The sequence below is a fragment of the Agelaius phoeniceus genome, chromosome 9 (genome assembly GCF_051311805.1).
Source record: "Agelaius phoeniceus isolate bAgePho1 chromosome 9, bAgePho1.hap1, whole genome shotgun sequence".
In the NCBI taxonomy this organism is placed as follows: Eukaryota; Metazoa; Chordata; class Aves; order Passeriformes; family Icteridae; genus Agelaius; species Agelaius phoeniceus.
The window spans coordinates 12,613,179-12,630,820 of NC_135273.1; the positions used below are offsets into that span (position 1 = coordinate 12,613,179).

General features: G+C 44.4%; 1 protein-coding gene across 3 annotated transcripts in view; it reads right to left on the reverse strand.

Moving 5' to 3' along the window:
* Window positions 1-301: 301 nt before the first annotated feature.
* Window positions 302-17,642, reverse strand: part of CNNM2 (cyclin and CBS domain divalent metal cation transport mediator 2) — a 112,462-nt gene continuing 95,121 nt past the window's right edge. The window contains exons 4-8 of one of the 3 annotated variants that reach the window (XM_054637728.2): window positions 16,626-16,795; window positions 13,713-13,806; window positions 11,264-11,329; window positions 7,447-7,631; window positions 302-5,245 (exon numbers count right to left, since the gene is read on the reverse strand). In XM_054637728.2, the coding sequence (XP_054493703.2) occupies window positions 5,036-5,245; window positions 7,447-7,631; window positions 11,264-11,329; window positions 13,713-13,806; window positions 16,626-16,795 (725 nt within the window). In that variant the 3' untranslated portion in view covers window positions 302-5,035. Of the gene's footprint in view, window positions 5,246-7,446; window positions 7,632-11,263; window positions 11,330-13,712; window positions 13,807-16,625; window positions 16,796-17,642 lie in introns of those variants that run through there. The other 2 variants (XM_077182926.1, XR_013183448.1) reach the window with 2 other exon arrangements.

A 17,642-nucleotide genomic window follows, 5' to 3' on the forward strand; every position in this document is an offset into this window, starting at 1 on the left:
CAAACCAACCCTCAGTATCCAGGAACAGGTACTTCTTTGGGTCTATGTAGAGCCCCAGTGTAGAGCCAGGTGGTGGGACAGGCAGCACATCTGGGGCTTACCACACCACAGCCAGGGTTCTTGCCTTGGGACAGGGCACAGCGTGGGCACAGAGACCCCTCAATGCTGGGTGGGCACCTTTGGGATGAAGCCTCAAGTCAGCATCACAAGAGGTATTCTGCAGCATCCTTCCCCACCCCCAGCCCCGGTTTTCTATTGGTAATCCAGACACTGGATAACTTGACAACTGGTACACAGATACTAGATTTAAAACCACAGATGTGTGTATTAGACATTGTATAAAATATGGTACATCTCTCATGTGGGAATGATTTCTATAGAGAACGTAATTCTGCACAAGGAAGATGCATGTTCCAAGGGGTCCTGGACATTGTGGCTGTGTTCTCCATCACGTAGGATGCTTACACAGGATGCTCGTGAGGAGGAAAGGGCTGCTCTTTTGCCATTGGCACCTCCACACCCCTTGGCCGAGCTCTGCAGAGATCACAGGAAGCACCACCGCTGCCCAAGCAGCCCCTCTCACAAAACTGCCTCTTTGGTTTTCTGTGAGCTGATTTGAACCAAAGCCTGACACCACCAATGCCAAATCTCATCCTCATCCAAGCTGGGCCCTGAAAGCTGAGAAGCAGCAATGGGTGATGTGTGTGGGCAAACTCACCCTGCTACCCCTGAGCTTCCTCCAGATCTGAGGACAAAGGGCCATATCCTGAGACTCCTACTCTTGCCAGCTCCACCCACACAAAAAGGCACTTAAAGAAAAGAAGAAAAACAAACAAAAAAGCCCCCAGTGGTGAGGAAAGAAAAGGAAGTGAGTCCAGAAGAGAGGAGGAACAGAAAAGCAAGCACGTGAATGAGTGGCTAACCCTTCTGCCAACAGGCCCAAGAACTGCACACCTTCAGCAGCCAGCCTCAGCTGCCCTTGTATAGGTCTCAACCATCATCTCATTCCTGCTTAGTCTGGAGCAGGAGCTTACAGGGGCAAAAAAAAAAAAAAAAAATTTGAGAGGCAACTATACATGACACAGGTTTGGAGGAGAAGTAGTGAGCAGAGGGATCTGCCCTGTGGAGCTTCCTCTCCTGGTGCATCTGGATGGGGGAAGCACCTTTTCCTGCCATACCAGCCTTGGGGCCCCTGCCCACAGCCAGTCCAGACACCCTGCCAGCCTTCCTCATCCCACTGTGGGATAACCCATCCAGAGCTCCTCTAGGGCAGCAGTCTCCAGCTGCACTGGGATTTCAGGGAGTGGACAAGCTGGGAATAAAACAAGCACTTTGTAAACTCCAAAGGGTCTGAGCCTGCGGCACCGAGTGGCCGAGGCTGGTTTGCTCCCCACTGAGCCCCTCTCCTCTCAGAACTAATGTGCTTCATATGATCTCCACATCACCAGAGTCAGTCTCATTTGGAGAAAGATTCTCACTGGAAAGCAAGAACATTCCTTCACTCTTTACAAAGATTTGGCAATACACAGAATTTAAAAAAATAAATCATAGTTACAACAGATTCAGGTTCATTTCGTTTAAAGGAAATTCAACCAACAGGAGTGTAAAAGATATAATTCACAGTTGTGCATTTAAGATATTAGTGTTGAAAACCTCACTTCAAAGAACTCTTGTGCAAAATTGTATTGACAGTAGAAACCATGGCTAGATGCCCTCCCAGCCTCCCCCGGCCAACAGGCCATCATCCACCCTGCTGCCTGCACCCAGAGGCAGACAGGCAAGGGGAACAAAGGCAGCAGCAGGAGTTGACATAGGAAGATGCAGTATCCTTTCTACAAGTCAAAGCCTGGCCAAGGTCTGAGGTCAAGTCCAAGGATTCCCAAAGCCACCAGCAGGTGCCCTGTGCTGTGGTGATGGGCTGTGTGTCCTCGTGGCACTGCAGCACAGCATCCAAGTGCCCCACGAGGCAGAGGGAGCAGATCTGCTCGGGCAGGGCACCCCTGCAAGGGCACGGAGTGGATGCTGTGGCATTTCCACTGCAGCCAGGAGAGCCAAGCCCTGGCATCAGCAACGCCGTCCCAGTGCTCAGAGGGATCCTGAGCTGGGCACGGGGCTCCTCTGCTGGGATGGTTCCCACCAGGAGGGCTGGGAACCCCTGGCATTTGTTAAACAGTAAAACTGTAAATACCCTGAGAACAGGGAGACAGGATTTTTCCCCTCCAGGGAGAGGACCATGCTTTGTTCTTCAAGCTAATTAGTAGTAGCAGCTCCTAACCCCTCTGGGCCAGGTATGTATTTTCCATATGAAACGCATCTATAATCAACTATTTTTATGGAAATTAAGTGAGATTACTTCACTTTTCATTATTTGATCTATACAAATGATGAAAAACAGTCATGCAAAAAATTGCCTGAAAATTTTGGAACAGTGCAGCATGGGCAGAAGCAGGAGGTATTTGCTTTGGGATCACATGGCTTTGGTTGGAAAAATTTGCACTCTTTTTTTTTGCCTTTTTCTTTTTTTTTTAAAAAGGGAAACGGACATTGAAACAAATCCTCAACCTGCCATAAGAAGCAGAAGTCAGATCCAGTGAGCAACCTCATCCTGGAGAGAGCTGCCTTGACTTGAGCCTTCCCTCCTTTGGCAGGTTTGACAAAACGGATACTGCATCTCAAGTTCACCACCGTGTCAAACACTTCCAACAAACTTTTACATTCAGCAACACTAGGTAAAAACTGGCGAGATGAGTCCCTCGCCGAGGACAAACGCTGTAACATCTGGACATTTTGCTCTGTGAGAAAGGTGCAATATTGGCAGCCCTCTGGGAAGGCACAAGGCTTAGGCCAGCCCATGCTGCTGTCAAGCCGTGCGCTCTCAGCAGTGCTGGTGCACATCAGAGCAAGGGTGGGATGAAGGCTAAGGAAACACTTTTGGATGGGAAAAGTCAAAAAGCTACATGTGAGAGCAAGGCTTTGGAGGGCCTGTTTCCCCCTCACTGGGTGCACAAGTTGGATACTGTGCAATTTCTATGCCCCTTGCAGGGACTTCATCCTCATGGGTGGCTCCCATCGGGATGGACAGCAAAAATTAGGGCTGCTTTGTCAAGATGGAAGAGAGAGGAGGAGGAGGGAGACAGGCAAACCCAATTGGCTCTGACACCACACACTCCAATTCCCAGGGGGAGATCCTGCAATGGAATATTGCACCTTTCCAGCGACCAGTCACACAGAGACCACGGGAACTTGCAGCGAGTGCCTTCCAGGGCCCGCGAACAGGAGAGATGGGGCAGGCCTGCAGGCACAGAGAGCTCTGAAAGCTGCATTTGGGGCTGGGGGCTTCTTTGGATGTCCCCAAAGAGATTATCCACGTGTAAAGAAAGGGAAATGCTACATAGCCAGGGGCCATAGCAGGGTTTTGAAGCAGAGAAACCACAAAGCCTGATTTATCAATCCAGATACTGATGTTCACATTTCGTTTGAGACAGCATTGGAAGGGGAGAGGACTGGGGAAGACAACTTTCTTTTTTTATTCATTTGAGGACTTTGATTTCATCTGTGGAAATCGGTGATGCACAACTGCCATAGGGTGCCTCTTGCTGGCACCCAATCAGCATCCAGGTTTTTGGGGTGGAGGAACTGGTTTCTGCTGCCCAAGGCAGGTGTTGCCCTGCACTGGTGGCAGCTGGGTGGGAGGCTCTCTGCTCTGCTACCTTGGTAATCCCTACAATGGCTGTTAAAAGGGGCAAGAGAGAAGGAAATGCACTGAATCCACTCAAAGGAATGAACGTGGCTGGGAACAGCCTGGAAATGAACCTCTCTGATTCCCTGAAGTGCAACACACTCGCGTCTGGAAAGTTTAGTCAGCTCTTGGAGAGGAGAGGATGGTTCTGGCTCCTCAGCAGTGCCCATCCTTGCACTGGCAGAGGTTTACTGTCACCTGGAGCATGTACTTTGGCTGTAATTGTAGCAGCATCTTCTGTGTTAATATTAGAGATTACAGGGGGGACAGGGACTGATGTTCTGATACTCAGCAAAGTCTGCACCATCTGCTCTGGCCAAGGTAACGGTGCACACACCTCTACAGCCCGGGAGTGTTTAAAGACTTGGTGTCTCAGGGCTCACAGATTACTTCACCATGCAATTGGCAGGAACATCAATGAAAAACCACCCAGTTACTTCACTATGGAATATCACACCCGTCTTTCATTTCACGTGACTGCAGTTTTGCCAATTAATTCCTTCCCCCCAGTATCATCTTCAACATACACAAAGGTTTTGGAGGTTACAAAACTGTAAGTGTAACAATGCTTTTGCCTGTTTAACAAAGAAACCTTCTGAAATTTGAAACATTATTAAATACCAAAGTAACCACTCCTTCCCTGAAAATTAACTGCAAGAATGTAATAATCCTCATCTCTTGGTCCTCCAGGTGGCTGAAGCCAGAGGTTCCTCGAAGCTTGCTCCTTCTTAGGACACAAATAACATACAAGTACCAGTTACTAACTTTTTCAACAGGGTAACAAAAAGGACCACAGAGGGGTGAGAAGAGGCCTAAGGACATTGGAGCCAATTCACAAACCATGACAGAGCCCATTTGAGGTTCATGAGGGACAGAAACAATTTAAAACTCTGCAAAATACTTTTTAAAAACATGATCTCTCTTGAAAAAATAATGGAGGAGCTTTTAAACTTCCCCATATGTGTTTGAGGAGGAAAAACCCAACAAAGATCAAAAGTACAGATAAAAAATAAACATAATTCTACTTTGCAAGAAGAATTCTCATCGTTCTCAGGGGTGGCTCACCATTCCCAAATTACGTTTGGGTCTTTAGTCTCTCTTGCTCTTTGCTCCTTTCTTCCTGTTTCTTCCTCTTCTGCTCCCAGAACGGACGCAAAAGTCTTTGGTCTCAGAACACTGGATGCAGCAGTGTTGCAAGCACACACTAACGGTGTTCACACTCGGGGAGGAGGCAGGAAGGAGCGAGGGCTGGTCCTGCTGAGGAGATGGGATGGGTGGGTTGTGGGGAGTCAGCTCCTAGATGGCTCCTTCACTGTGCATACTGTGGTTGGGCTTGTTGTGAGTCACACAGTTCTGTTCGTTCAGCAGGTTTGCTGTCTCGTCTGGCAAACCATCGTGCAGCTCCGTAAGAGTCAGTTCGATTTTAGTGTTTTCACTGTCCGAGGACTGAGGTGTTTTGTCCATCCGAGATGCCATCAGGGCATTTTGGTACTGCTGTCTTGAGATCTGCTCCAAGAACAGGGAAGAAACAAAAGAAGTCAGTCACACTTCTATGCCTCCTGTGGAGCACACTGAGACGATAAAGCTTCCTCCCTTTCCAGATCACCACACTTCAACCCCTCTTCACCTGTTTCCATAAAACATCCCTGCGCTTTGCAAGCCTAGAGCACCCCAGCTCAACACCCACAGCATGGTGACATTTCCAGGGAGGGTGGAAGAACAGTGCTGTGCAATCACCATGCTGTTCAAAGGCAGGGATTTATTCCTATGCAGAGATTTTTAAATCAGACCTCCATTTCCCTCCAACCATGCACACCTTTAGGACCAGAACCAGAGATCAGTGAAGCCTTTCTCCCAACTTCACTGATCTCCTGGTGAGGCTCTAAGTGTCCCTATAGAGTCAAGCCAGGTCTATAGGTACAAGTATAGAGTACAAGCATTCCTGCTCTTGTCTAGGCCAGCAAACACAGCAGGAGCTACAGCCTCATACATAAAGACATTTGAGTCTAGGAAACACTGGAATGCCCATAGAGATGAGAACAAATTAGCAACCCATGAAGTTTTCCACTGGTCTCTGCAAGAGCTGTCTGTACTCAGCAGAGCAGCGATGACAAGAGCTGGCCTAGAGCACAGAGTGACACTGCCCACGGTGCCCCAGGGACAGGGAAGCCCATAGCCTCCAAACATCTGCACGTGGTGGTGGAGGGCAGAATTCCTCCTGGAGCCACAAGCAACCAGCCCTGTGAACTCCTCCAGGCCAACCTTCTCAGCCAGGACAGGCAGCAGGATGCATGTGCACTGGCAGCCCCATGACCCCACAGCAGGGGGTGATCTTGGCAGGCAGGAAGGTGGAAGAGATGAAATGACTTTTAGAAAACTGTAAATTTCAGTAGCAACACAAGAAAGGGACTGGAAATGGACAGAATCAGATGGACCAGGTCACAATTCCAAAAGCAAAATCCAAACATGCATGAGCAGGTCACAATCCCGGTTTTACAAGGTAGTTATTGAATGAATGACCATGTGGCACATTGAAAACACTAATGTTGAGTACTCTGACCTATGTGTAAAGCAGAGTGATGCAAGAAGAGGTGTGCAAGTCTGTCTGCAGAGATACCAGTACAGTTTAACATTCATTAGCCTCGGTATGAACACAATGAGATTTGGAAGGATTTCACATAAACCAGCATAGGGTGAGCAGCAGCTCTGTACAGCAGATCAGCCATTGAAATCTGTAGTGAGAATCAACTGCCCAGTGATAAACATCTACTGATGTAATCCTTGAAGGATTGAACCATTGACCAGTACACTTGCATCTCAAAGTTTTGACAGCAAGACTTTACTCTCCTTTTAAAATTTGGCTACAGAATACTCAGTTTAGCATTCTAGTATGTCTACCCTCTTCCACATCCTTAACACTGAATTAACTAACAGAAGTTCACAAATCACTTGAGTTGCATACAAACAAACTGTGAACATGCACTTAATTTAAGAAAAGCATCAATGTCAACTTCTGGCCATGGGACATCAGCTTCCCTGGACTCCCAGCTGGGCTGGAATTGCTGCCAGCATTAGCTGTTCCTCAGCTCAGCTAGATTTCCTCTCCCACAGGACTCGCACACATTTCAGCGTGGGATGATCCATGCTGGGGGACAGAGCTGTATTTCATGCAGCAACTCACTGGTAGTATGAGACATGAGCCTAATACATGTGAAGTTAAGATAAAGAGAAATGTCCAAGACTTCTCCAAGCAGAAGAAGGATGGCAAGTCGGAAAGTAAGATCAAGAACCCCAAACTGAAACCAAAATCAGAAGTGAATAAAAACTGCAACCAACAGTAAATGTCTCATCCTTTAGAAAAGGACAGTCTGATAATGAAGGGTCTCCATTTCAGATGGGTCCAAAAGCTTCACGAGGACAGGTCTGACTAAAAGCAGAGAGGTTATTTTTATGATATTTCCTCAAAGGACCTAAAATCCAGAAAATTATGTGACTAGCCTACTTACAAGTCCAAATGAGAAGAACAATGAAGACAAATCAGTGGACAGCAGATATTGGAAAAAAAGTAGCTTAAAGTAACTTTAAACAGCTGCTTTCATAATGCTATTTACTCACAGAAGAATTTAGAGGGAATTCCCTTCCCCAGGCTCTCCATCCTACCAGCCAAGCCCGACTTTCCAGCAGGGTCTTTCTAGCTTTTTTCCTACCTTGACAAACTGAATGTCTGTGAGGGCTTTCACTGAGTAGTCTGGAACATACACTTGGAGGAAGGAGGCGTTCAGCTGGTTGTTGCTGCTCCCCAACGTCGGGGTCACGGCGTCGATGCGATCGCTCCGGTTTAAAGAGTCTGAGTGATTCAAGCCACAGGGCCGAGGTGGGGACTTGTTTTCAGCTAAGAGCAAGAGCAAGAGATTTCTTAAATCAAGTAGAAAGCTTTTAAAGACACCAGTTTCAAAGGGACATAGTAAATTGTGATGCAGCATGAATAAACTGCAAATGCTTAATCCATTCATAAGTAGATATGTGGCTAAACAACCAAATTATCCTGAAAAATGGTACATTTTCAGTCCAGAGCTGGTAGTCAGCATCACTGAGTATGCCCTAAACAAACCTGTACATGTTTATGCTGCAACTGACATGTCCTGAGAACACAGTGCCTCAGCTGATGAGCAGAAACTACCACAGAAAGGTAACTTCCCAAGGCTCCCTTACAGGAGCTCTTGATAATCAGACCATGCTTAATATATATATTTTCTTAATCATTGTTACTTTAATCCACAGTCAGTCCCAGCTGAACCTTATCCCCTTTTATTTCACCTGATACCTACATATGCCTTGTTCCCTCAGCTAGAGCAGACATTTTTAGTAGGAGTAACAGAGTCCTCAGTGGATCAGAGTGCAGTGCACACGACAATTACATCAACATTTCCTCTCAGTGCTTGAGGTGGCAAAACCTCAATGAAGGAAAGCAAACTCCATGCCAGCCAGTGACACAGACAAAACAGTCCACACTACAGAGAAAAATCTGTGTCCAGAAAAGGAGAACACTACAGACATAATTTTCCATCACTGCCCTTTAAGTCCTGCAGGGTTCCACTTGAAGATCTTGCAGCTGTCCCCTGTGAATGTGACTGGACACAGTCTGTCCAAAGCAAACGTGCTGCTGGGATACCACAGACATTCTGCATCTGAGGCTTCCACCCACACGGTGACCCAGAAGACAGGAGGGCACAAATACATCCTAAGAGAGACTCCCTCCTGCAGAAGGGGCTGCTCCCAGGGTACACACACAGTACATACTGATCAAAGAACTATCTTTGGGACCAGAAAATTATTGAATCTTAATGCATTTAAAACTCATTCAGCCAGCCCAAACTCAAACTTGATGTAAACTATGCTACTCACACTACATGATCCCCATTCTCATGTTGAAAGATCATTTTCATATAATCTTAAGATATAAAGTCTCTTTGAGCAAATCAACTAAAATGCCCTTAACAAGCTTTTAAATTCCTTTTTGAAGACTTATCTACATATAATTTTATTTCTTAAAAAGACCTAAAAAGTCCCTTAAATTTAACCCTACCTCTGCCACCTAATCACTAGAAATATAATAAATATCTCCTTGTTCAAATGACACAGCCCGTTCCATGTCTCTGAATCCAGCCTTTCCTATACCTAACACTTTAGAATGCAGAATTGCCCTGACTCTTATTCCCACTTAAAATCCTTCTGATGTTGTCTTTCTTGGCCATTTTAAAAAGGGGAACAAAAAAATACAGGTTCTGACAGCTTGATAATTTCCCCTCCACTTCTGCACCATGGAATTAGTGCAGGTCCCTATGGCAACACCAAGTGCAGGATTAGGGGAAAGCACTCAGAGCCTTGCAAGGTTTTCTTTTGTGCCAACTTGCCAACTTGAAAACCACAGCAGGCTGCAGTAACTGCTGCCAGGAGCCAAAACTCTACCTGCACACAGGGCTTGATGCTGAAATTACCACTCAGGACAAGGAGCTGTGAAGGCTGGATGAATTTGGCCTCTTTCTCACCTGTACACACAAAATATGGCTGTGTGTGACAAGAACAGCCTCGCTGCTGCTTGGGATAAAGGCTTCCATCTGGAACAACTTTACTCTAGTGTGACTTGCATCTGCCTTTTCTTTCCACCAGGGATACTACAGTACATTACTAATAAAAAACAAAGGATATAGAGCAACATGGCAAAGCATTATAAGAAAAAAAAGGGAGAGGTGAGACAAAAGGACACAACAAAAAGGTATGATTTCTAAAAATGTGAGGGAAACAATGTGATTTCTGGATCACATTCGGTTCAGAGAGAGAGAAGATAATGAAGAGGAAAGGGCACAGAAAGAACAGATGACAAACACCAGGCAGATCCATGTTAGATCTTCTCTACCCAGGTTTTCCCACACTCCTCACCTTTCTGTACAGAGGATAAAGAGCACAAGCCACAAGATGGACATCAGTACAAGTGTGTTATGAATTTGTGTTTAAACAACAGGATTATTTTCATAAGCACCCCACAAAAGGTCTGAGTTTCATCAAAACTGGTACCACGTTGCCACAGTGACCAGGCTTACACTATCAGTTCCTTACAAAGGAGATTCTTCCCACTATTATGTTCCCCTGTTTATTTTTTATAAATTTTTTTATTTAACTGGGAGAAAAGCTATGAAAGTATGCTTGGTCTTTTTACTGGAAACAACCTTTGCAAATTATATATTTATTTGTAGAATGGAAAAGGAAAAATAAAAGTAAAAAAAGAAGATCTGGCAAACAAAAGAACCAAGCGAAGAAAGATAATCAAAGTTTCCAAGCTTAAAGGAGAGACATCAGGTACTTCCATCAAAGAAAGATTAAATTTCTCCCCCTTCTTTGGTGTTTTGCAGCAGGAAAGCAACAGGGCATGAAAAAAATCCCCTGCAAGGCAACAACCTGTAGTTTGTTCAGAATGTGTGTGAAGATAATTTAGGGACCAATGATGAAATATATTTTCTTAAGCTAAAAAAAGAGGATGAAATGCAGGAAGCAGATGGTGAAAGTGTATAAAATGCATGATATGTATTAATGTTTAAGAGAAGCTTCACTTAAATATGCATATCATTATCTTGTTTGCTTTTAGTTCTGGGGAAAGATTGAAAAAAAAGGAAAAAACTTCAAAAGGAAGACGTATGCTCACTGTGGCCCAAAAGACTTTAGGATTCTGCTTTCCTACAGATTTTCTTGATGGGTTTCCATTTTTCCCAACCATTCCATGCATGCAGTGTCTGCTAAGCTCAGTTCTTAATGCTTCTCAATTTACAATCTCTCAACCACGTCTCAGAGCTCTTTTTGGCCCACTTTGTTCCCTTGCTGGTCTCTGGTCTCCAAAGGAATTTCTGTGACAGTCAGCTTGGTGACACAGCAAGGAAATCACAACCAGAACCAGAAACCAGAAAGTCCTCCCACAACCTTCTTGTGCACTCCATTGCAAATCCATCCACTCAGCAGATCCCTGTGCTGGTCCCTGGCATTAACCTCCCTGAGAGAAAGCTCAAAGCTTTCCAGGAATTGAAATGGCCAGACTGTATACAAACCATAGAATTCACCCATATGAGAATATAAAATACTTTCATTAAATAAGTTTTCCTTTTATGGCAGTTCAGCAGCATACATTCTCCTCTGTCAAATGCATTTTCTTCAGAATTTTTTATGCCTCAGCTTGGGGGAGAATACATTCTTCTAAAAAATCTCCCCTCCTAATTTTCCACCAGCGTCCATATGAGAAAAAAGAACAAGCACACATTACCATGCACATTTTCTTAAAAGTGTTTTTAGTTCTTCCCTTTTGATGACTGACCAGTTCCCATAAACAAAAGTTCAGGATACCTACCTGTGAGGCACAACTCTGTGCTGGACTTCTCCCTAATGAGCAAAGGGGTCAGACAAATACAGACTGCAGCTGACTTTTTATGGCATCAGGGCAGTCACAAGAATGGTGAAAATAGAAGCATGCAGATTTACCTGGAGAACCTGCTGCTAACAACTCTGTTCTGCTGACAACAAAGGTACGAGACAGGGACAAGGGAACTAGAAGAGGGAGAGAAAAAGGATGAGATCACGGCCAGAAAGGCGGCAGCTGTCCACACTCGACAGGGGAAGGAGCCAGCGGACAAACTGACCAACTAAAACCACAAGTGCAAATCAACTGTGAAAAAGCAAAGGGTTAAAACAAAAGCAAAACCAAAAAATGCAATCAAGTTGATATAAACCAAAAAACAAGACCAAGGAATTGGAATGAAGTGAATAATTTTCACTTGCTATTTTAAATGACTATCCAGCACCAAACAGTCCATCAAGGTACGCTCATGTTTTGAAATAGTTCAAAAGGAGCAGTGGTGCCCACTCCAGCCTGGAAGGCAAGAATTAAAACAAGGCAGAAAACATTCAGGGGTGCTCCTCCTTATAGGAGTCAAATAATAAAAATAAAACCAAAAGATAGTTCATAGTTCTTCAAGTTTCCAGTAAAATGTAACGTAAGGATGTGATTCTTGAAGTTCATCCCTGTTGGGATGGGTACTGTACTGCTCACCATTACTGCAAATCCCTCCCCAGCTGCAGTTAAAGAAAAAAAGCTTCACTCTTTTCTTAGTTTTCTGTTTGTTTATTTTCTGTTATTTTGTTTGTGGAGTTATTTTGGTTTTTTGTTGTTTGCTTTTAGTGTTTTACTCCAATGTTAGTGGCTTCATCTTCCAGGTGAGGACAGCAAGCATGTGTAATTTATTTAGGACCTACAGAAGAGAAGGATCTTTCATTCCACAATAACTTGTACTTTCCCTGAACTTTCCTGTCTATGCAGAGCAACAGGAACTTATTTTTATGAGCTGATCTCAACAGAAATCTCAGGATGCCACAAGACATCATGTAACAAATTCCCTGAACCTGGAGGCAAAGGCAACAAGATGAGGGATTTGCTACAGGTAAAAAAAAAAAAAAAGAACAAAGCCAACCAGTTGAAGGTAATTTCAAGATTGGCTGAGATTACTTTACAATAGTGCATATTCCTAAGTGCCACATGGTGGAATTAAAGACAGATTTCAGGGCATATAAAGAGGAGATCATTTCACCTGATAGGACTTGGCGCAACTGGAATGGTTTTGGGGAGGATTAGGAACATAAAAAAAACAACCCAAAACCCAACAACACATGAAAACATTCAAACTGAACAACACTGGCAAAACAGAGATGCCACAGGTGATTTCCAAGTGTAAACCTGGTAGAAGTGACCATGCCTGACCACCCAGGCTCCATGCCTGGCCCTATTGCAAAAGCTGAGGGTATGATGCAGTTGTACATGTCTCACAATTCCTCATGAACATGGCTGCTATTACTGAGATAACATCCACCCAGTGTTCTGCATGCTTTAAAATCTCTCAAATCTCAAAAAGTATAAGCTACTGACTAAATTAAAGTGCACATAATTAAGGAATTATTCTTGTCTGTAAAGGTGAGCTCACAGAGGTCCAGAGAACTCCTGCCGATTGTAGAGTCTAACAAGGTTACACTCATAACTCACAAAAGCATTTTCATTCCACCACAATTTGACAGTGTACATACACACAGTACACACATGTAAAGGAGCACTCCAGAGTGTACAATTAAAACAAGCTGCCTCTCAAGTGGAATGTAAACCCTGCTGTGACAGGACACAATTTCAGCATGAGAAACATCTCTCCCTGGAGCTGAACAGGTGGCTCTGTGTCAGCAGAAGGCCAACACCAGCTCCAGTGCCCCAGCTCACCCAGCAGGGCTGTACAATTCCAGCTGAGGGCAAGACCTACGTGGTGACACTGCTGGCAATAAAATACATCACCAAATGCTGAAATGTAGCTGAAATACATGGTGAGAATACGAGAATTCCCCAGCCTGTGCCAGTGAGGTGGTGACTTGTGTGCTGGTAGGTGGCTCACACTCACCCTCAGACACCACCTCTTCCCCCTCACTGATTTCTCAGGTACATTTCCACACAAGCTGACAGGAGCAATTGCTTTTCTGGCACTGCTCCATCCTTTCTCTCCAGACAGCTTTAGGCACGAGACTGGTAAAGAGAACCATCCCCAAGCTAACCAGGTGGTTGCTCCTCACACCACTAGATGTCCCTCTGCCACTAATTATTTATTCCTGTTAATTCATTCCCTGTCACCCTGCCACGAGCAAAAAGACAAAGCTTTCCACCAGTACCAGCACATCCCTTGCTGAAGTCAACACTCACATCCTCTGGGATCTGGTAAACCACTGGCAGCTGCTGGGTCCTGGAGTCAGTGCCAGTGTCACCACTGGCCAGTCCCCCCAGGGACACTGAGGCAGGTTGTGCTGGCAAGGAGGTGCCAACCCCATCAGCCCCACAGACACAGCAGGGCAGGACTGTGCAGGAGCTCAGACTGTTCCAAAAGCAGAAGATAAGAGCACATACCTGGTGATGCTGTGAGGGCCATCACCCCATAGTAGGAAAAAGCACCAGCTTCAAACTTCATCCCCTCTTTCCCAGCCTCCACTTCCACTTTCCCCTGTTAAGGAAAAGGAGAGAGAGCTGCAATTAAAAGGGACCATGGGTCTCAAGGCACAAGATCAGACCTGAGCCCTGAAAGATAGTTTTGCCTGACACCCCTAAGCAGTGTCATGGTCCCTGCAGTTTGTAACAGTGCACAGACCCTGAAGGGCAACAGGCATTTGTGCCCTGAGCTACCCTGGTCTTTGATGCCTTGAGGCCAGCAGAAGTCTCTGCAGAGGAGCAGGATCAGGATCACCACCCAGCTTTGGTAGGTACTATTGCTCTGCTCCAAGTTGCCAGGCTGTTTTCCTTTACTGCAAAGTGAAAAAATACTCCCCCAGTAGCACAAGCTTAAACATAGCACAATCATCTGGGATCTTGAAGTACCTAGACATTTTGGGGCACAGCTCACATCCACACAGAATTCCCTCTAAGACAAACACAGGAAGGGAGATAATGTGTGAGGAGGCTGGCTGCCTACACTGATGAGATTCCCAGAGAAATAAAGCCCTTATTGCTGAAGGAGCAGCCTTGGGGCTACTTTGGTCTTGATTTCTAGCAGTTTTACAGATTTCAGCACCCTTAAAAGATCCCGCTCTTTTGTAGAGTGTTGCCTACAAAAGCTGTACAAAACTACACTACCATGCAAGTACACCTGTTTCTGATTTGGGCTCAACCAAATGTATAACATTATGTCCTACACAGGACTCCAGAACAGAACCCACCACATCAAACAGCTGTAAAACATCCCAGTCACTCTGGTATACAAGTAGCCAAAAATAATTGTCTTTCACTGGGGCCTGTTTTTCACATCCATCCATCCTTACTGCACTGAGACTCACAAAACACCACTGCAGACAGAAGAGATCTCATCCAGCTTTCAGGCTGAACTACACAAAATTTGGAATTTCAGGCAAACAACATAATTACCAACAATGCCTTTCTTCTGGCTAAGCTGGGAAGGGGAGATAGACTGTGCATCCCAGGTGTACTAAGGAAGACTGAACATCATCTGAACACAACTGGGTGAAAATGAGGCCAAAAAGTAGAATTTATTTCTAAGTGTTTATTTCATTAAGCCCACTTAAAATAAATAATCATGCCTTTAAAGTTACAGTACTGAACAAGGGCAGAGAAAGGTGATAATGATCTCAACCTGCATGAGCCCCAATACCAAGTCAGTTTATCTAACTGTTCCAGATGAGAAAAACCACAAAATCTGCCTAGCAGGAAAAGAATGCCCTCACAAATCCACTTTCCTGCTATCACAAGCAACAGCTTCATATAAATCCCTTTTAAAACCAATTTGACTCTATGAAACAAAAGTAGCTTATTTCTTCATTATAAGCCTTCCAAAAGGTACAATTTTGTCACCCAGGCAAAGAATGGGTACACACAAGAAGAATATACATTTAATTGTTTACTGGCATGCATTTACTGTGAAGGCAGTCTTGGTCCCTCAGTGTGAAAGAATAAGTCCAAGTCATTTAAATAACAAAAGCAGAGTATTTATCCCCTCTTGATCCTGGCAGAACCAACCTTGTTGCCATTTTTGTAGTATGTATTTGCTGCAACACTCATTTTTCCAAATGCATTATAGACCTGGCATGTTGTGTTTGCTAAATATTTATTGATTGCAAAATAGCACAGGAAGAACTGATTGTTCTTTTGTATTCCCATGTCCTCCATTTACATCTTTGCAGCATTACATCAGGAGGATTATCTTGCCTTTGCAATATTTCAGATTGTAACAATTCAGCATGTAAGAAAGAGGAGTTAAAGAGCTACCAGTGGCTCCTCAAACTCTTGAAAAAGATTTTTTTTAATATCAGAATTATGTTGCATCCACAATATAATATCCCAGTGCTCTCACAGCTATTTATCACAGACTGTTTAAACTTGTGCACTCCCCATTTCTATCTTAAAGGCCATGTCAGGATTTCAAGCCCTGTGTTAAAATTTCAGCTACAATGCCTGTGCTTTTACAACCAAAACTGATTTTCAGTTGTGCAGGACAGAGAAGAACCTTTCCAGCAAAATCTCTCTGAAAGGAGTATTCCTGTTTAAATGGTGGTAGATAGAAACTAAATTTCTGTGTAAAGCTTAACCTAAGCCATTCAAGCATTCCTGACTGGTAACAAAACCTGGGAGATGCCAGCACTGGAAGCAATCCTGTACATAACACACAGAAAACAGTGCTCCCACAACATCCAGGGCTCCAATCTTAAAGCTACACAAGTGCAGGGATCTCAGGACAGGGTAAAGGTGTGGATGGGAGGGTTCCCAGGGTCCGCATTCTGCTGGGCTGTAGCAGGAGGTGACATCAGTTCAGATGGCACAAGGCCCCCACTGACACTTGTGCTTCTCACTACACCTCAGGTACAGACTTCAAAACTGCACAGAAAAATGTAATTTCTCTAAACCATCAAACCCCCATACCTCCTTTGGCAAGAGAAAAAGGCACAGCAGATAAAGTATGCTAGCAAAATTCCTATGACGTGGCATTTTCTGCACCCCTATTTTCCAAGCAATGCCAATGGGGATCCCTTTGCACTGTCTATCCTTGGCATAGTGAAAGCCTAAGTAACTTTTGGCAGATGACAAAGTGGGAAGTGCTTTCTATCCTTCACAACTTGTTTAACTGAGGGTGAAAGCAGCTGAGCGAGCTCCTCAAGGTTGTCAAGGTCATAAAGGAGGCAGGAGCAGTTCCCAGGAGCCACAGTTCCCCTCTCATGTTTGAAAGAAGACAAACTTCAACACCTGGAACAGGTATAGAGGGGAATATATCAGGAGATAAAAAGGTTTTGCACACATCTACACAACCACATGTCTGACCTGTAAAATGAGAACAAAGTAGTCGACGGGCTTGTTTCGCTGGTAGAGGTAGTGTTCTGGGGCTTTCTTGTTCTTCTCATCGTATTTCAGCTCCTGGATCACGTTGGGATGTTTTAGCAGCCTGAGAAGGATCTTCTCTGACATCTGGGATGGACCAAATGCTTCTACTTCTATAACACAAGATACAACTTGGCATTATACCTCATATGCCTGGCAAGAAGTTAGCAATACTCGTTAATAAGCATTTGCCTATAAAAGACACACAGATGCAGAGATGTCCATTATGGAACTGCAGGTTTCCTGTCTTTTGAGACTGTTAGATTTGTAAAGGGAGGGGAAAAAACACAGTAACACCCCAATTTCCATTACTGAAGCATTTTTCAAAACAACCAAAAATCATGTCTTCATCTGAAAGGGAAAAGAAAAAGATGGTCTTCCCCTCTTGAGAGTTCTGAGTCACGGAGTTGTATAAATGGAAAAGCTTTAAAGTCACTGTGTTTTTACTGAAGTCATTGCACTTTATTAAAATTTAATTAATTAATTAATTAATTGCTGCTTGGGGCCTATAAAGTTGCTCTAGAGAGATGCTCTAGATAAGACACAAATAAGACACAACTGGGGCTGCCATGGTTCATATGGGAAGAGTTACTCAAAGTGAGAAAGTACAGGTCAGTTCAAGCCATGTGGGATTAATGCCTGACACACAGAACACAATCCCTATCCACTTGATCTTCAGTGTTTCCAACAGGAGCTGTTTGAAGCAGAAAAGCTCATCCTTGTATGGGAGAGGTAAGCCAGGGACGACGAGAATTACACATGCAAATTGATCAACTTTCCCAACACCTCATTTCAGAACAGGACCATTGACAACCCATCATCTGCTTAAGATACTACTCTCAATTTAGAACAGAGAAACCAGAACTGTAGCTTTCATCTTTTTGATCAGTAGCTTCACCAACAGACCTGTATTTAAGCTACACAATCCTTCCATCCACAAAACAAGTAGAGAAGCAGCAC